The sequence below is a fragment of the Phascolarctos cinereus genome, unplaced genomic scaffold (assembly GCF_003287225.1).
Source record: "Phascolarctos cinereus isolate Bilbo 61053 unplaced genomic scaffold, phaCin_HiC Scaffold_3;HRSCAF=262, whole genome shotgun sequence".
Taxonomy (NCBI): Eukaryota; Metazoa; Chordata; class Mammalia; order Diprotodontia; family Phascolarctidae; genus Phascolarctos; species Phascolarctos cinereus.
Window position 1 is genome coordinate 109,887,312 of NW_027555736.1, and position 20,277 is coordinate 109,907,588.

General features: G+C 46.6%; 1 protein-coding gene across 1 annotated transcript in view; it reads right to left on the reverse strand.

Annotated features, from left to right (window-relative positions):
- Positions 1–19,817, reverse strand: part of PAX2 (paired box 2) — a 102,889-nt gene extending 83,072 nt beyond the window's left edge. Inside the window, exons 1-5 of the mRNA XM_078151618.1 lie at positions 19,788–19,817; positions 18,942–19,181; positions 18,779–18,869; positions 16,462–16,630; positions 15,313–15,510 (exon numbers count right to left, since the gene is read on the reverse strand). Coding sequence (XP_078007744.1) covers positions 15,313–15,510; positions 16,462–16,630; positions 18,779–18,869; positions 18,942–19,181; positions 19,788–19,817 — 728 coding nt within the window. The remainder of the gene's footprint in view (positions 1–15,312; positions 15,511–16,461; positions 16,631–18,778; positions 18,870–18,941; positions 19,182–19,787) is intronic.
- Positions 19,818–20,277: the final 460 nt, after the last annotated feature.

The following is a 20,277-nucleotide window of genomic DNA, read 5'->3' on the forward strand; positions in this document are numbered from 1 at the left end:
CCCTGAAGACGTTCCAAGCCAAGGCTAGCATGGCTACTTTGGCTTTCTTTATAATCAAATCAGATCACTTCACTGTAAAGCTGGCTGATCATGGTCCAATCGAGCAGAGACACCAAGCTAATGGTGTCATAGCCAATTAGGTCTCATCGAACAGATGTTGCCTCATCCATACCATGCCAATGGGCACTTGTGTGTTTGCTTACGCTTCTGCGATGCTTGTACATGCTTGTGTCCCAGGTACATATTTTGCAAATCCATATATAACATAATTAGTCTTTTGCCATCTCCTCTCAACCTGCCTTACCTACCTTGCTTCCTTCTAGGTGATGCAGTGGATGGAGAGCTGAGCCTAGAGTCTAGAAGAGCTTACTTCAAATCCAGCCTCCAACACCGGTTAGCTGCGTGACACTGGGAAAGTCATTTCACCTCTGCCTCACTTTCCTCAACTGTAAAATGGGAATCATAATAGTATCTACCTCTCAGGATTGTTGTAAGGATCAAATGAAGTGATATTTGTTGAGTGCTGAGCACAGTGCCTGGCACACAGGTACTCAATAAATGCTTATTCCCTTTCCTTTCCTTCTCAAATGTTAATGTCAACTTCATGTAATCCCTCTATAAAAAGGGTGACGTCACCAAGGCGAATTCCTTTCTTATTTTTGGTTTTGTCTCCTTTATTAAACAAAAATCTTAGGGGGGGCTACGTGGCACAGTAGATAGAGCTCCAGTCTTGAAGTCAGGAGGACCTGAGTTCAAATCTGACCTCAGATACTTGACACTTAATAGCTATGTGACCCTGGGCAAATCACTTAACCCTGATTGCCTCACCAAAAAAAAAAATCTTTATATACAGAGGACAACACGGCTTAGTGGAGAACAAGCTTGGAATCTGGAAGACGAGTTCAAATCCTACTTCTGGCACATGCTAGCTATGTAACCACGGACAAGTCATCTATCCTTTCTCTTAATGAGCCAGGCAAATCTCTAATATTAGAGTTGCGTGTGAGTTGCTGACATGTATTGGTGAAGGGAATACACAGAGAAACTTTAAAAATCAACTTTATGTCATTCCATTCAAAAGCTCCTGGTATTACAAATTTTCAAATGACCTACCTGCCTGCCTGCTGGTCAAGCTGCTTGTTGCTGAGAGGAGCAAGCATGATGCTTCCTTCCAGGGTGCATGTACATTTATTCTTATGTGAAGTCAGCTATTCCTAAATGGGTTTGCCATATCTTCTCTCGCTTGTATCTATGTGCTTCATTGCCCTGTGTCAATGTAGCTTCAGGCATATCTTAGTGGATAAAACAAGAGCCCTAAACATTTAGAGACCATTTCTGGTTCTCACCCACTCCAATAATGAAGTAGGACCATGGAGAATGACCCCACAGAACCCGATCTCCAAAAACCTCCAAAACCTCTCTGCCCTGCCTCCCCCCACAAACACCAACAACATTACTGTTAATGAGAGGGCTCTTCTAATGGATTTTGGTCTGCTACTGGAGAGGGGAAAAGAAGCCCCTCTTTCTATATTCTTTGGTGCTCTGATGCTTCTTTCCCCTTCTGCCTCTCTTCATCACTGGCTTTTTAATCTCTCTACCAGTGAAAAGGAAAATCTGTGTTTGACCTTGAACCTAGCAGGTAACCCTGGCCTCTTCATTCTTACTGTAGCCTGAACTCCAAGGGTGGCAAGATCCCATATCAAAACAATCACCTTCTCTGCCAGTCCCTGGAGGTTGGTAGTCGACCAGACAGAGAGACCAACCTAACACTCCAGTCATGAAAATAAATCCCATTGTATTTGCATTTTAATTTTCCACATAAACAAAGGCCCAGAGTACATGGCTCCAGCAGCATCACTGGACTGAATTTAATTAGAAATGAAAAGTTTATAGGGCCCTCTTTAATGCGATTAATGCTCAGTTAACATTTATCACATACATATGCTGGAATCGCCTTTTCTAAGCAGCCACAGGCCATGAAATGAATTTCTTCCTACTTTTCTGTGCCTGCCCTCAGGGCTGTCTCCTGGGGAGGCTCCTGAGTTCACTAAGCTGCCTCCCTGGGGAATAGGACTTGTTTAGACTTCAGAGACTGATTCAAGGTATCTGGAAGGAATGGAGAGAGGACACCTCATAGGTGGGAAGGTCTTGCTACTGGGTCACAGCAGATTGCCTGGTTAACACTCAAAAGCAAGACTCCTTCTGCCCTCTTGTCTTCCCCCATTCTGAAGGTTATACTGTTGGCTTTGGGGGTGGGAAGGGAAGCTTATTGCCAAGGAGCCATCTCTGTTCCCCACTGTGGCCCCCTCCCCCATTCTTCTCCCTTCTCCCTCCTCCTTAGTTAATCCAAAGGACAATTCTCTCTCATTCAAGGCTCTTGGAAGGCTTTTTAAACATTCCTTATAATTCTGGAGTGATCAGGGAAAGTTAGGGGGAAAAAATAGCAATTCCTTCCCTCTTTCTGTCTGTTCTCTTTTCCTGGTATAAACAACCTGGGCTAGGAAAGTGGCCTATGCCTGGCCGCCCCTCCCCAGTGTCAGCTTGTTAGGGAAACAGCAGGGGAGTGGGGGGAACATGAAACCTCTATTGGTCCCTAGAGGAAGGATGGCCCTTCCTTATCTTATCAAATTCTCTTCCCTCTTCAATTATAGTCTATTGAGATTGGCCTCTTAACCCAAACAAGCTAACTTGGTTAAGGAGGAGTAGAAGGAAAAGGAGGAGGAGGGTGCAGAGAGATGGATGGGGAGAGGATCTGAGATACGTAACTCACAGATGATAAAAGGAGACAAATATTTGGAACCTCAGAAATCCTCTTAAGCACTTTGGCAAGCATGAACTAAATGATTCTAAAACATGTTAGGGAATACTATACTCATATTACATATACTCATACCTGTACAACCATGAAAAATTAATCTTTTTTCAATATGTACACACCAAGACATAAAACTTAACATATGAAGCTAGAACATATATGTTCATATGCATGTACTTCCCTAGACATGTCATGATGTTTTACTTACATGACAAGATTGAGATACATAGAGGATCATGAAAACCCCTGCTTCTTATTCATCATCAGATATACCTAGGTGTGGATAAGCATTCAAAGCTATGATAACAATGTATTTTCTAAGCTCTGAGCTGACATTTCCACAGGAACCTTCTTAACATCACACAACATCAAAGCTTTTGGGTTGGCACACAAATCCCTGTTTCCTAATAGACAAACACAAAGATCCAAAAGTTTGAGAACTTGTACTCCAAACAGTATTACTAGCCCATAAGCAAGCAGATGTTACCAAAGTGACCCTGTATGCTTTCCCCTCCCCCCAGGCTCCCAGCACACAGTTGGCCATGCCAGAGCAGGAAGAGCAATGCAGAAGAGTGAGGAAGGGGGCCATCGGATGTCATCAGAATGCAAGGATCCTCTCCCTTCCATATATTGGTCTGTCTGACCACTGCCTCTGGGGCTCTGAGGCTTCCCCTTGGATTCCTATGGCTTCCTCTAAGAAGGTTGGGCAAGTACACTGGTACTTCCTTTCTTCTCTGCCTGACAAATTGCTTAGGAGGAGAAAGTGAGGCTGGTGACTTTGCACAGCCTTCCCTCACTTAAATCCAATTCACGGCATCAACTCCATGATGTCCTAGTCCTCTATGAGAATGAAGGGCAAACAATAACAACACTGTGTGAGCCTTTCTCCTATGAGAGGTCTCTCCTTAGTCCCCTAAACATGTACCACCCTACTCTACCCTAGATGATCAGAGCAAAACCAAATCACACCAACAAGATGAGTTCTATAAACAAGAGAGACTATTCACTACCTGCATTCTCTCTTTCCTCCCAAGGTCCTCTACCCTGCTCTCACTCTTCTCCCCTGTCCCAATGATCTCCATTCTTTTCTCTACCTCCCACATCTTTGCCTTTCTTTTCCATGTTCTATTTCCAGGCTTTCTGTTCCCTCACACAACCTTTTCTCCATCTTGAGAACCCACTGCTCTTTTCTTGTCCCTAAATCAATGGAGGGAGCAGTTCACTTTAGTGAACTTCTGGCTGGGCTGAATGCAGCCTGAAGGGAAAGTGGGAGTCCTCCCCAGGGCTACCATAGGCTTCCAGAACAAGTAGTTCTTCTGAGGGAATTGAGGTCATCTGCTCTTCTTCCCTCCCTCCGAGTTTAGGGTAAGGTGGGAGTGACTGCATTGCAGGCAACCAGACTGCAGGTCACTGAGAAAACAGTCTGTTCTGCCACTGGGATCCACCTCCCCCCAGTGCAGGTATGCAGCCTGACTGCCTGTCTGTTGGACCATCAATGTCTGTCGCATGGCCACCGTGTCTAGCACCACATGCTCTCTTGGATCTGCTCCCAGAACCTCCCAGTTTCCCTGGGGCTCTTTCCACCTCCTGCTCTCAGGTCACTTCTTGGAAACTTCTTCATGTCTTTCCTATTATAGACATGAGTTTCTTTCTCTTTCCCCTTTCTCCCTTCAGGCTCTCTAGAGCAGTCTAAGCGGTTCCCCCAACCTCCAAGATGTTCAATGACCTCCCAATGCTCTGGTTGCTTGCCAAAGGGACCTGATTTCAAACAGATTTGTCCTTTGCAGACAACAGACATCCAAGAAGCCTTTAGCTCCAACAAGCACCTCCTGTGACCCTTTTCCTAGCCTTCACAATCCCCATGTAGCCTCCCTTCCCTGTACTCTCTATCACCTGCTGTATTTACATGTAAACCTTCAAAGAGCTGCAGTAAACTCACAAAAGGAGCTATCTGGCTTTCTACCTAGCTTCTCTCTTTCTTTCTCAACTTTCAGATTCATACTCTCACCGTGGACTCCCTCCCTTTTTATTCCTCTTAGTTAGCTCATCATTTTCTCCCAAAAAAACCTAAAACCCCCAAACCTCCAGTCTCTTCTGTTAGGCCTTCACAGTCAAATGGAGTCTCTCTTTTTTTTTTTGAAGTGATGTCTAATCCTATGGACTTTCAACACATTCCCAGCTTTAGTTCTCTCCAGAGGGAATTTCCTCAACCTCCCATTTATGGCTACTCTCATGGAATGACAGATTTATAGCTGGAAGGGGATCTTAGAGGCTAAGTAGTCTAATGCTCTCATTTTACAGAGGGGGAAACTGAGGCCCACAGAGATTAAGTGACATGCCCAAGGTCACATAGGCCATAAGTGTTAGAGGTGGTATTTGAACCCTATTGCTCTAAATTAAATGTTCTCTCTTGTCTTCCAATACCTATAGTAAACCTTCCCTCTTCGCTACCTCTTCAGATGCATATCCAGTCAAATGGTGTCGGAAACATAAATGCTTTGCTTCCCAACAAAGCTATAGTGGTTATGTCAAATAGCAACCAAAAAGCCATGCAAATGGCTAATTAAGATTTTCGGTGAGAGATTTACAGTTATTAGTACAGCCAGTCCATTTTCCAACCCTCCCTTGACCCTGTACTGTCTAGTCTTAAGAGGTGTGAGATGAGTGTCCCAAATCTCTTGCTTCCCTTATAATTAGAGGCAGCTAGGTAGTACAGTGGGTAGAGTGCTTACTTAGATAGACCATTAGTTAGGAAGACATAAGTTCAAATCCAGCCTCAGATACTGCCTAGCCATGTGGCCCTGGTCAAGTCACTTAACTTCTGTATACCTCAGTTTCCTTACCTGTAATATGGAGATAATAATAGCACCTAAAGACCCAAGTTCCCAGGGTTATTGCTTGGATAAAATAAAAAAGTATTTGTAAAATGCTTTATAAAGTACTTTATAAATGCTAGTTATTGCTGCTGCAGTTGTAAGCTCCTCCCCTCCCTCAAGGCTTTTGTGGTTTCTGTTGTCCTCATCATGCCCTGCTTGACCTCTAGATCCCATCCAATTTCCAATTTAACATTTTCTTCTAAGCCTTCCTGGTTTCCCTGGTCTCTTGGCTCCCTGGGGGAAGATTCTGCTGCAGGCCTTAGGGCCTGTCCCTTGGGAAGACTCTACCAATGAGTGAGCTGGAGTGGTGGTGAGGTGATGGCTCCATCACCCCCCACCCTGTGTCTGGGCAGGCTGCCACGTTGAGCTACTCTGGCTGTGACTGGCTAGTTCTGGCTGTGGTTGTGGCTGTGGCAGTCACTGTGGGAGGAAAGAGAGCGCTCCAACAGAGCCTCTCCTCTGAATCAGTAAAGCCAGTTACTGACCAACACTGTGAACTAGCTTAGTGTTCTCATGTCCTTACAAAAATGTTTAACTTTGCTGTCATGACCAAAGAGAAAACCCTATTATCTGAAGACAGCTTGACTCTTGGATTTATACCTAGTAAAAATGGCGATGTGACAATTTGGCTTACTTACATATAATAAGAGATTTCTTTTTGTATTCTCATGAATTAGAAAGCCCTAACCCAACACCATCCCTGTTGAATTATGGAGGTACCGGATGATTCTTTATCATACTTGGGACAGCCCCTTACCTACCACTGTCTGTTTTGAAGTCCCTCCTCCCCCTTTATTTCTTGCCCTCAGCCTTCTCCCTGCCCAACAATTGGAGACCAAAGAGGTACTTGCACAACTCTCTCTCTCTGTCTGTCTCTCCCTCCCTCCCTCCCTCTCCCTGTCTCTCCCTCTCTCTCTCTCTCTCTCTCTCTCTCTCTGTCTCTCCCTCCTTCTCTGTCTCTCCCGTCTCTCTTCTCTCTGTCTCTCCCTCCCTCCCTCCTCTCTCTGTCTCTGTCCTCTCTCCCTGTCTTCTCTCTCTCTCTCTCTCTCTCTCTCTCTCTCTCTCTCTCTCTTCTCTCTCTTCTCTCTCCTCTCCTCCCTCCCCTCCCTGTCTCCCTCCCTCTCCCTGTCTCTCTCTCTCTCTCTCTCTCTCTCTCTCTCTCTCTCTCTCTCTCTCTCATATCCACACACTCACAGGCAACTCACACAAACGTGCTACATGAAGAATTTTGCCCTATATCTGAAGTAAGGCAGGCACAGTATTCACTAGATTTCCAGACTTTCTCCCTGGCTGGGGACAATATTTCATTTTTGAAGCCCTGAATTCCACTCTCCCAAGGCTGAAAGCTCTGTATCTAAATGTGGTCTTCAGAGATCCCCACATCTTTCTCCTACCACATCCAAACCATCTTAAGTTTGTGAAATGATACTCATGTACCAGGGAAAGTAATATAAAATATAAAATATAAGAAAATCCCATTACAAATCATCACTGCAATTACAAAGGAAAACTATCATCCTAGACTAGATGGTATCCAAGTTTACTAAACTCTTCTAAACTAATTAAAAATTCCAGACCAAGTCCTTGGTCCCACGACTGGGCCTGTGGTCCCTTAGAACTTAGACTCTATTCTACCCCAACATGCAAACCTATTCTTGATATTTCTGTAAACTAGTCTCTTCCCTTGTACTTAAAAAACCCAGAAAATTGTGTGGCCCTGAGCAAGTCACTTATCCCCAACTGCTTCACCAAAAAGCAACAAAACAAAACAAAAAAACCCAGAAAATGAAAATATGATCTACAGCCTGTGGCAGTCGAGGAAAGATGGGAGAGTAGTTATGGTTGCTAGAATCAAGAATCTATGGATGGCAGCAAAGGCTGAAGAAGGGAGAGCTAATTAAGTATTGGATGAAGCTGATTTCTGAGTCCAAAGGGTCAACCAATCAGAGACCAAGAAGGTCAGAGGCTCTATGTCTCAACCCCACAGGATTAGAGATAAGCAAGATTTAAAATACAATAAAGGAGAAAGCCCTGAGCCAAGAGTAAGGGTCTCCTGGACTCCTTCCAAAAGGAAACTGGTACCCCTGGAAATTCCCAAGGTTGTTAAGGCCTATGCCCTAGGGCAGATCTATTACACAGTAGACACAAACATCCATTCACATGCACATATGCATACAAGCATACCTGGAGCTGACATGAAGGCCAGAACACTATCACAGGTGTGTTCGAGTTGCATTCCCTACATCGAAACAACCAGTCAGGTAAGTATAAAAAAAAAAGTTGTTATTTAATTTGTCAATCTAGTTATTTGGTGTTGGTTAGCAGAATGCAAGTCAATTTTATTTATTTACTTATTTATTTTACTTTTCCCCATATTGTTTTGGCACTGGGTGGACAGATACGGCCTCCATTGCCTGCTACTTAGATAAGCTGCACAGTCTAGCCTCTCCAGACCCTTCCATATAGATTGCAAGTCCTACAGAAACCTGTCACACCATCCACTGCTGCCCTGCCTCGGACTCCGGACTTGGCACCTAGGATTGCTGGGGGTTGGGGATAGGGATGTGGCAGGGAAATAGTTTGCCTTTTGACTTATTGCACTTTTCACTGAGTTCTTGGGTCACAACGGTGATTTAAAACTAAAAGGGACCTTATAGGGCACCCAGTCCAACTCCTTTGTTTTACAACTGACAAAACTGAGCCTTTAGAAGCAAAATGACTTTTCCAAGGCCACTCAGGCACTACCAAAGTAAAGTTACAATTCAAATCCAGGTTCCCTGATTCATTCTAATGTATCTTCCCCTACACCGTGCTGTCCTTTTAAGGACAGGAGTTTTCCCCACTATTCTTTGAAATTGTTATTCCATCTTCGACCTCTTTGCCTTGCAAAGGCTGTCCTGAATCCCTGGAATGCACTCCCTATTCACCTAGGCCTTTTGGACTGCTTAGCATCCTTCAAGGCTCAGATAAGGTGGCACCTTCTATGGGAAGCCTTTTGTGATCCTCCTGAACATTACTGCTCTCAGGCTCCTCAAATTATCCTACATTTATTTATCTGATTATTTATTATATCTCCCCAAAGAATATAAGCTCCTTGAGGTGCTTTTTGTGTATCCCCAGGGATGCTTAAAAAATGCTTGTCTAAATGAATTGAATTGTATGTCCAGGCATATATGTGTTTGTGTCTTAATTCCAGTACTGATACAGCAGGAAACAAAAGGGAAGGGAAGAGCTATGAACAGGGTCAGGAATACAGGGAAAATATTTAGTGGGTATTGGGATGAGGAGAACTCAAGGGTGAACAGTGATGTTCTCTCTCTGGGGTGGGGGAAGGGAAAGCTATCCTTTAGGTACAAAAAATAAAATAAAAGTCCCACTGAGAAACCTAGGGAGCATTAACTCCTGAGCATTAAACTAGCGTCTTCTTTTCTGAGCACAGACTTGGAAGATTGCTCCTTGGGGAGCTGACCAAGGGACAGCAAGGTCAAGGTCCATTTCCCTGGGTAGCCTGCTGCCCCTAGTTACTGTGGCATAGCAGAAAGCCCAGTGCCTTTGAAATAAGAAAACCTAGATTGAAATTCTGACTCTGTCACTTACCATGTTTGCAACAATGAGCAAGTCATTTAACTTTTTCAGGGCCTCAGTTAGTCCCCTTATCTGTAAAATGAAAGGGTTGGACTAGATAATCTTGAAGGTCCTTTCCAGTTCTGAAGCCCTTGGTTCTACTTCAGTCACACATAGACACATGCCATCTATAGTAACAGGAATGCTCCCATCTGTTCCTACACATACCCACACACACACACACACACACACACACACACACACACACACACACACATGCTCTTTACCCCTTACCCTCCACCTCCCATTTCTATTCTCTTTCCTCTACCTCATGTTTATATACAAGAACTGTTTTGTACACTCATACACACACACACGCACACAGACACACAAATACACACACATACACACACACAGATGTAAATATGCTTCTTTCTCCAGCACATAAAACATAAATACAAATCCCCTAGTCCCCATATCTCCCTTCCTCCCTCCGGGGGCCATCTCCTGCCTGGCCCTGTCTCCACTTGGCTAATTCCCCCTGTGGCCCCTGTATTGAACTGTTGTGTTGTCCATTTCCCAGTGACAAGGGCTCTGGTTACAGAGTTATTGATTGGTTTTCATGCAGACAGATGGGCCCGTCCCAGTCTCCCATCGAAATCCCTGGCTGTATAGGCTGATTGTTGCCACTCCTGGTGTAGGATTGCACCAGAGACCACCCTCCATGCAGTCTCCTTCACCCAGGCTGCGGACGGTAATAAATGGAGCCAGCCTGAGCGATAAATAAAAGCAATTGAGTGGGTTACCTGTGCAGACGTGAGATTTATACCTCCTCATATTTGATGTGATTGTTTTATTGAGTTCTCTGAGCAGTTAGGACACAATTTATTTATTTATTTAAGGGTTTTTCCTCTCTTTTTCTTTGTAGTTCTCTTGGGAGCCCACCTGGGGCTTTCACTGGGGACAACCCCTCCCACCTTTCCCTTCTCTGGAGTCAGATGGCTATATCCTGCCGGCTGGCCACCATGTTCCCCCTCCCCATTTTTTGGGCACTAAGCTTCACAATGTAGAGGTTTTCTCCTTACTCAGAGGCTATGTGCACTAAGATTGGAATCTGCACTAGGCCAGGAGACAGAAAGATGAGTGGAAGAGCCTGACCAATGAGAAGAAAGCTAATAGTAGCAAACAGTTCCTAGAATCACTGAGAAAACTGAAAAAGGGACTCAAGGAAAGGAAGACCCAGCCTCTTCCAAACAATGAGAAAGCCAGCTGTCCTGCCAACTTCTCAGTAGGGTTGAGGGAATCAAGGTCCCTGTAATAGGAGAGTTTCCCACTAAAACCCAAGGACTGTGGGTCACCTCATGCTAGTTTGCACTTCAGTGGAATAGCACTTATTTTTTTTGCTAGATGTGGCCCCGTCTAACTGTCTCAAGGTCAGAGAAGGTCAGTCGTTAACCTCAGAATTTCCCTATACATGCATCCATCCCTGAATCTATGGAAGGATATTCTTGGGCCCTCCAGGAGGCTAAACAACCAATATTGGAGAGTCCTATGAAGCCTGGAGCCCTTCTACCAAATAGTTACAAGGGCATGATGACTTCAGGCCATTCCACTATCACTCAGTGGGGCACAGGACCCAGTGAAAGTCAAGTTCCTTTCCATGGCTAATCTCTAAGCATCGAGTATCAGAAGAAAAACCACAGATACCAACCCTAGTGGCCCATCCAGAGATACCTAATCAGCTATAAAGTCCATGCCTTTGGCTGGCTAGTGGCAATCATTTGTTTTGGGAAGGTGTTTGATCGAGTAGCTTATGTACTGACATATCTCTCTGATGCCAGAGCCTCTTCAAAAGATCCAAAAAATCTTCCTATTAAGGGATCATGAATGCATAAGATGAATTTCCTTAACTATAACAATCTTAGTGGCAGTCTGGGAAGCAGCCATGACTCAGAGCCCTAACCCAGTTCATTTACAGCTGGTACAGAGGAAGAAGGACGTTGGATTCACCTTGGAATGGACAACAAAGGAAGAGCCTTACTTAGAAAGGCTGGACTCTATGACCTTAAAGTGTAAATAGAGCTAGGTAGGATGGAGAAGAGTGGTCTTAGCCAGTGCTAGTTCAATCAGAAACAGAAATAGAAACTCCAAGGGATATTTACCTCCCTTCTCCTTGCAATGAGTGTGGTAAAGTCTGGATTCTGCCTCTGGTTCTGAAGAAGAATCATTTCCAACCCAAAGCAAAACCTAAACCTGGGAACATTAGCATTTTATCTGGAAAATCTTTCACTTCCTAGTCAACTGCCCAGTAAAGTAGTTCAGGACCTTTTTACCTCTCTGTAGCAAAGATCTCACCTTCTTGCTTTCTATTCCAGACTATTTCCAACACCAAGACTTCATCTAAACTCATCAGGCTGGAGGGCTAACAAACTCACATTCCACATATGGCAAGTGCCTGAACATTTACAACAACTCAGATAAATTCCATGTGCCATGCAAATAATGAAATGCCCATGACTTCCCAGCACTGCAAATGGCCATCCCAACAAATCCTCTAGGAATCTGCCATACTCTAAATGGACTCCCTTAGACATTTAGAAAAGGATGTGCTCCAGGAAACTGTAGGTTGGGTGGGACAAGTCTTCATGGCAACAGGAGCAGAGATTGCCGAGACTGAAGAGCCAATTTTTAAAGCATGAAAAGCAATTTGGTTTATAAGAGCAACAGCATATTTCAAGTGCAGCGACAGCATCTGTTTTGGGGAGGGGAAGATAAAAACCGTGCAGTGTGGATCAGGTGGGCAAGCAATTGTATAGCCTCTCTCCTTTCCAAATCTGCACACACACACACACACACACACACATACACAGAGCCACAAACTGTCACCACAAGGCAGTAACCACTGAGCACCACTCTTGCTTATTGCCCAAGGCTCCCTTTTTTTCCCCAGCAGAGGAAGGCCACCAGCATCCCCCCTGCACTGAGGAGTTACTGCAACTCAGGACAGAAGGGAGGACAATGGCCCCAGCACAATCCATAAGATTTCAGGCTTTACAGCTGTATAGACCCTTAGAGATCATCTAGGCCAACCTCCTCATTTTCCAGAAGAAGAAACTGAGGCCTAGAGAGGATATATGACTTATCTAAAGTCACACAGGTAGTAAAGAGCAGAACCATTTGTCCAATGCAAGTCATCTGACTCCAAATCCATTTGCTGTCATCATTACACCGTACTGTCTATACAATGGGGCCCTCATCCCACGCTTGACCAATGCATGGGAAGTTTCTTGTTTTCATGGAGCTTTAGAAAGAATAGACTCATCTCAGAAAAAAAAAAGGGGGATTTTTCCTTCTTGTAGCAAAGCAACTAAGGGCTGCCTTGACCAAAAGGAATAGGGCCTGTGGTGCTGTGGCCAGGAGCTACCCAGCAGCCAATCAGCCCTGGGCCACCAGCAGAGCCTTTTCTGAAATATGAAACAGAAAGCAGCGTCTGCCCCATTGTGAGAAATAGGAACATTCTGGCCTCTCTTTATTTAAAAAGAAACAGTACTAACCTGTTCCCACCTGACTGTTGGACCCAGGGAATCTTTTCACTTAGGCTGCCAGTGGCATCCCCATTCTTCCCCTCCCACTGGCTTTCTATCTCGAGCAACAAAATTCCCTGCTGTGAACACTGCCACACCCCAAAGGAAGGTTCCACACCTACACTTTGGGCACACAGCCTCACCTTAAGCTGCTTCTACCACTACATACGTGAGTTGTTCTTTCTTCCACTCACCCTTTTCCCATTTCACCTGTCTAGGTGGTTTCCCACATTCTCGCATTTCCAGCAGGTAACAGATATATTCCAAGAGCTCTGACACTTGTCTGGAATCCCCAGCCCCCTTACCTGTGCCTTCTCATGACAGAGTTGCCCAGGACACTAAGCTTTAGGTGTTTTTTTTTTTAAACAGCTTAGTCCAGCAATGAACAAAGCTGGTTACTGTACTCCTAGGTCCCAGCCAAAGAATTAAATCTCATTCTATTATAAACCCCTTTAATGTCCCCACAGACAGTACTGTCCAGTCCTGGCAGTCTGTCTCCACAGCAGGGCTTATCCCCAGCTGCTCTCTTCCAATACCCAGTTCCTCCCTCCCTTGAAAAGCCAACAGCCCAGACCCACACTCAGGAGGAACAGCCAGCAGAGGGAGGTTACGACTCAGCTTGGCTTTGAAAACCAGGCCTCTTTCCCCAGGGCCTTAGCCATCCTTCTCCTGGACTGTGAGATATGACAGTCTTATCCCTTTCAGGAACACCCCTGTGCCTTCCTTAGCTCCTTCCTAGGGTGTCTGAATGTCAAATGGCTATGCTTTCAATACCTGGCTGAGCTAGACCCAGGGAGTTGGAGGGGTTTAGGAGGGTGTATAATTAGCTGATCAGTATTATGTTACCCTGTTCATAACTGAATAACCATTTTAATACAGATGGCACACGCTGGGATAATTTCCGGGGTCGCCTTGCAGTACATTACAGCCTGAGAGTGGCAGAGGGAATCTTCTTTAGCCAAGGTACATTCTACCAGCTAATTCTACCTGCTGTTTTCAAGATGATTTGGGATAATTCCATATCATTTGCAAAATATTATGTGATGCCAGATTCAGAAATCAGCACCATCTGAATTATTAGCCTTATTCTGATAATAGCCTGATGAAGAATGCACAGGAAAACAGTATAGGGTCACACAACACACAACATAAACACACACACACACAGACACACACGCACATACACACACACCTCTGCATCTTTCATTGAAAGGTTTGGGATTTTAATTTTTGTTTGTTTAGCTTTTAAAATGTTGGCTAACCCTATTGTGGGCTTCCCTCTAGCTGCATGTACACACTTGTATATATGATTTGTGATCACATCAGGCCCAGCCAGCCTTAGTTTCAGACTATACTTGTGGTCCACACCGCTTCCATCACCAGATAAGGTAAGCCATTCACTAGCAGGTGCATGTGGAGCCAGTGTACATGTGTTTTCCCAGTGGGATCCCTGTGGGGAAGGGATAGGTCGGCTTACAGGAGAGAACCTCAATGTGTACTCTTCATGAAAGGCTAAATAAGTATCACAATGCAGGGTTGCAATCATAAATGTGCCTCTCCTTGCGACACATGGGAATTATAGGGCGGGTTACAAACATGGGTAAAGTAGGGTATGAACCTTCAGTATCTAGACTATGGGTCATGCCAATACCCAAATGCAACTCGTTGGAGGGATAGACTGTAGGTGTTTATTTGCTGATGACTTTTTAAAATCCCATTAGGAAGATTAAAGTAGCAGGAGATATCTCAAAGAGTCACAGGGGAAATCTGGCTTTCTCCCTCCTTGTTAAGGGGTGGTTTGTCCTGGGCTTAGGATTGAAGAAAACTGTGTCTTGTGGGTTGGTGGTTTCTTTCTGCCAGCCCCTGGAGAGGAAGAATATTTTCTCGACCTAGCTAGCAAGGCTAAAAAGCTTCTGGAAGCAGTTCTGATGAGGCTGGGATGAGGGAGAAGGGAGGAGGGAGCCAGGGCTAGGTCCTGGGCAGAGTAGGGGGGCCGATGCCCCTGGGGAAAGTCAACTCTCCTTTAGAAAGGGAAGTCTGTTTAGAGGCGATGAATAGACACTGGTCATTTTAACGGCTCGGGCTACGGGTTGTGATTGTCTCTAGATAGTGAGGCGCGTAATCTTGGAGTCTTAATTACCACAAACACTTGGATTCATTTCCAGGACAGCGAGAGAGGCTGGCCGGGCAGGGACGCTGAGGCCAGGAAGCCAGAGAGAAGTCATGTCCCTCTCCCAATCTGCCACCACCACAGTGGCCTCTCCGTACCCTTGGTATCACCTGGCCAGAGTCCCACCTGGCTGAAGGGGTCCCAACTTAGACGTGATTGGAGGACAGGGCAGAGCAGATTGATCTGACTCAGAAAGGAATGGAAATATTCGGAGGTGCCTAGTCACCTGGCCCTGACCCTGGCCCCTCGAAAACACTGTAGTGACCTGGGACCCCGGTCCGCCGGCCGGGGGCGCTCTCTCACCTGTTGATGGAAGAGACGCTGGGCACTGTGTCATTGTCGCAGATGCCTTCGGCCAGCAGTCGGTCACGTATCTCCCAGGCGAACATGGTCGGGTTCTGCCGCTTGTATTCAGCGATCTTGTCCACTACCTTCGGTGTAGCTACCTTGGGCTTGGAGCCACCGATAACCCCGGGCTTGATGCTGCCCGTTTCGTAGTACCTGTGGTCGAGAAGTCCAGCAAGCTCAGGAGGCAGTGGGTAGTTTTTCCCCAGGGACCACAGGTCAGAGCTCCGAGCTTCTCAACCTCTCCCCACCGCGGCTCCCCAACCCCAAACCCCTGTAGCACCCTAGTGCACTTCAGCCTCAGTGTGCTGTCACAGGAATCAAGTCAAAAAGCATTTTGATACTTTGGAATAGCATGAGTCCACTAGAGTAGGAAAGGAGGGAGAATTTAGAAGACCTCCCAAAAGGGGCCTGTTTGGTTCGGAAGAGGGCAGGCAAACGCTAGACCAGGGGATAAAAGAAGCTGACCTCCACGTCCTTTCTCTGGGAGAAACGGCTGGAGGCAGAGATGCGGGAGGAGACCAGAATATCTGCGCTCAGCCAAGGGAGAATCTGCCCATCGAATCCTCTGATTTTAAAGCTCTGAGCTAGAAGGCCGCCACCCTTCAATCCTTTACCCTATACCCTCTCTGAACCCCCGCAACCCAGTGCTACAGCCAGGGCACTCCTCCGGACTTCGGGCCTTTTTGACCCTTAGGGACCCGCCTTTTCCCCCTCCCTCTGTTCTTCCTAACCATTAGCTAAGGGTGACACTCACTCAGGATAAGTATCCCCATTTTTGGAGGCTTGGGGTCTGGCGGTAGAGTCCCTGAAGTGCAAACATAGGCTGCAGTCATCCCATTCTCCCTTCTCTTCCACTTTCTTACCCTTCCCAAGCATGGAGGAAGAGAGTTAAGGCCCCAGGAGCAGCTTTCACAAGAGTACCTTTCTCTCTTTGAGTGGAACTTGGCCCAGGGCAGTATGGAGGGGTCACCCATTCCCAGACCTGTTTTCTCTTAGTTTGGGGAAAATTTTCTGTCCAGAAAACTCGGCCTAAAGGCAAGGAAGGGGAATGGGGGGCTTCCAAAAGATCGCTTTGAGCAGCTCGGGGCTCAGGGTAGCCCTTACCTGCCCAAGATCTTGCTGACGCAGCCGTGGCTGACCCGCAGCTGCCGAGAGATGTCACAAGGCCGGACTCCCTGGTGGGCGAGCTCCACGATACGCTGCCGCACCACATCTGGCAGGGGCCGTCCGTTCACAAACACCCCCCCGAGCTGGTTGACACCCCCGTGCCCTGCTGGGGAGAGAGAAGAAAAAACACAACGCCCCACACACAACAGAGACAGGCCGTTAGTCAGGGACAGCGGGCAGGCCAGACCCGACGGTGGGAGTGGGAGGACGAGGGGTGCTGGGAGCTAGCTCGAGACCGAAGGGACTGGGTTCTGAACCCGGACTGAGAGAAAAAGCTGAGGAAAGGGGAGAGGGAGCGGGAGGAACTGAGAAAGGGGTGAGGGGATAGAGGAGGAAATGAATGAAAAGGGAAAGGGGAGAGAAGAAGAATCAGACAAAAGGCATACAGGGAAGGAGAAAGAAAAAATACAGAGGGCAAAGTCATACAGAGGGAAATGTGGTTCCAAGGAAGGTAAGACAAGAAAGGAAGAGAAGAGACTTGAAATAGAGAGCGTAAGAAAAAGAACAGAAGAAAAGAAGAAAAAGGAGATAGAAGGAAAAGAACGAGAGGGGAAATAAAATAAATATGAAAGAAATGAAACAATTAAAAAGCTGAAAGATTAAAATGGGAGGAACGGAGGGGAAGGAAAAGGCAGGGAAAGGAGAAATCGGGAAGGAACATAGGATGGGAAGGAGAACAAGAAGGGAAGAGGGGAAGCAAAAGGAGGAGACAGATGGAGAGTAAGGAAGGGAAGGGACAGAACAGAATGATGTTCCTAGGACATCGAAGGAGAAAAAGATCAGCGGTGGGGGGTGGAGAACAGGGATGGGGAGAGAAAAGGAGGAAGGAAATGGCACTAGTAGGGAGACGTGAGAAAGATAGGAAGGGGAAGGAAGGGATGAGGCGCCAGAGATGTGTGTATTCAGGATCACAGTCGGGACAAGGAAGGGACTCGTTTCTTCTGTGCTAAGAAGAGGAGAAGTTTTTTAGGGGGAAGCAAGGGAGGAGGAAGGCTAATCTTTCTGAGGTCAGAGCCCCAGACCTTAGGGAATAGAGGTCTGTGATCCAAGGCTATTTAGGTTTATGTGGAGATTAAGCAGGAAAACGGGCTGAGTAGTGGTGCGGCAGTCTCTCGCTAAACCCAACGCTTTTCCCCGGCTGTGTAGCTCTTATCCTTTCCTCTTTTTCCATTTCCTTGTTTTTCCTCGTTATTTTTCTTTCCTTTCTTTTCTCTTTTACTTCTTTATTTCTTTTATTTGCTTTCCCTCACTTAGTGTTTCTTTGTCTTCTGTTTCAAGGGGAGATGAAGTGCAAGAAATCCAGGAAAGAAAAATCAAAACAAAACAAAATAAAACCAGGGAGAGGTACAGGCAGGAGCTCCGGGGCTGTTAAATTCTGTCCATTCTGCTCCCCCAGAGTAGCCTAGCCTTGCTCTTCCACCCCAGGAAAAAAAATACTATGTCCCCACGAACCCGGCTGTTCCTGCTGAAATAACAGTCCGGTCTGGGAAAGGGCAAAGGATCAGAGAAAACGCCCTGCGCGGCCCGCGGAGGCTTGGCTCACAAATCATTTGGCTCAAACAGAAGAGGAGAGAGGCCACTGGTCGGTGGCGGGGGGCATTAATATGAAGGGACTATCCCTCCCTGGAAAGAGAGGAAAGGTGAAATTTCAATCCCAGTTACCTACAAACACACACATTCAAACAGCGGCCGGGGTACCTGACCCAGACTGGAGGTTGGGGGAAGGGAGAACGTAGTGGCTATAGGGGGCACTGAGTCCTCCACTTCCAAGCCCCTTTCCTGGCCTGCATCTCCTCCTAGAAATAAACAAATCAGAGCTAAGAAGCCAGCCTTGGACAGACAGGCCTTGGCTTAAGATTCATATAGCTGCAGCCCTAGACACCGGGGTCTGGGGAGGCTGGCAACTTGAAGAACTCACTGCCCTAAAATAGAGAAGTTTTTCGGGGAAAGCAGGCGTATCTGTGTCTCCCAGTCTGTTTCCCGCTCCCGCCCCGACCCCAATCCTCCAACTACTCAGACGCAGCCCAGTCCACCTGTCCGGATTAGCAAGGAGGGGCAGGAGCCTGGGCTTCTCCCTGGAGAGAGAAGGCCGCTCGCTCCTAACTCCCTAGAATGGAATGGAGAGGAACTGGGGCTCTCCCCTCTCCAACCTTCTCCATCTACAAGGGCCCAGCTCCGGTTCTGTCCCCACCACCACCACACCCACTCCAACCTAGACCATCAATAATTCAGGCCCCGAGAGAACTCGCGTTACCGGCTTGAAAAGGCGGCAGCTGCGGGCAGATTAGAGATGAATAATTCAGCCTGCCCGGGCTTTGGGCCCGGCCTGGCCCCTCTGGCCCAATCTGAGGGGTGATGGGGGTGTGGGAAAGAAGAGAATGGGAGACCGGAGTTAGCTAGCTGAGACCTAGGCTAACTGTGAGCTCGGGGAGCCAGGCAGGAGCAGAGCGGGGCCGCGGGCCGCGCCGGAGCCCAAGCCCGAGCTCGAGCCTGCTCCCGCTCCCATACAGGTTCCAGCTTCGACTCCGGCTGGCTAGCCCTTGCTGCATTGCTCTCTGCTCTCGCTTGTCCTTCGCTACCCTTACTCCACCTCGATCTCCAGTTCCTGCATCCCTTCCTCTGGTTTTCAAAGCCGCGTCAGTGGTCACTGCTTGTCCCTGCGGGAGCAAGCCGTGGAACTCAAGAAACCGGAGCCACCCGGGCGAGCCGCATAGCAGGCGAGCGAGCCGCCAGCGGAGAGGGTTAGGGGACTAGACCTCTATGTGCTTCCCAAAGGGGCACAGTTTTACCGCCTAGGCTCAGAGAAAGCTGGGACTGTCCACAGACTCGGAGCTCCGGACTTGGTTTAACTTGTAATTATTGGGAAGGAGGCAAGAAAATGTTTTATTTCGTAGGCTTTGTAGAAATCTGTTACTGAAGTCTAAATATCTATTTAGAGAAATCGGTTATCCCTTTTGCTCAATTATCCTTGGTACAGAACCAAGCCTGTTCTAAAAAGTTTCCCTGTGAAAAGTTGCAAATTATCCTTAATTATTAAGCTCCTGAGGCGATGAGTTTTCCATCTGAAATATTGCTTCTCTTAAAACATTCATTCACAAAATTATTTCAATTGTTTTCCAAGCTGAAGACGGATAAGAATTTGGATTTCATTAAAATAATTTTCTTCCTTCTTTTCTCTCCTTATTCTTTATTTTCTATCTCTTATTTTCCTGGTCTTTCTTTTCTTATCCCCCTTCTCCTTTTGTAATTTTTCGTTTCTTTACATGCATTCGAAATTTCCTTTCATTTGCCATTTGCTATCCTTTTGTTCTTTTCCCATAATTTTCTTTTCTTTCCCTCCTTCCTTCTGTCACTCCCTGCTTTGCCCAGAGACTGCAGAAAGACTAGGTCAGAACTGCCCAGCTACCTGGGCTTTCGGCTTTGGCCCTTTTGCTCCGCGGCCCTGAGAGGGCTCTGCTCTTTCTAGAGCCGATCCGCAATTTCCCTCGGAAACCCCCTTTGTTTTTAGAGCAGCTCCCAGGGGGGATTAACAAGACATTTACGCCTCCCCCTCCAAAATCCAAACGGACAGGACAGGAGAAAGGAAAAGAAGAGACAGTGAAGGGAAGAGAAGGAAAGGAAGAGAAAGGAAGGAACAAGAAGGAAGGAGGGAGGAAAAGGAAGAGAAAGCAAATGAAAGGAAGAAAAAGGGAAGAACAGGCGAGGAAAGAAAATGAAGGGAAGGGAAGGGGAATGTTTAAAACAAACAAGCAA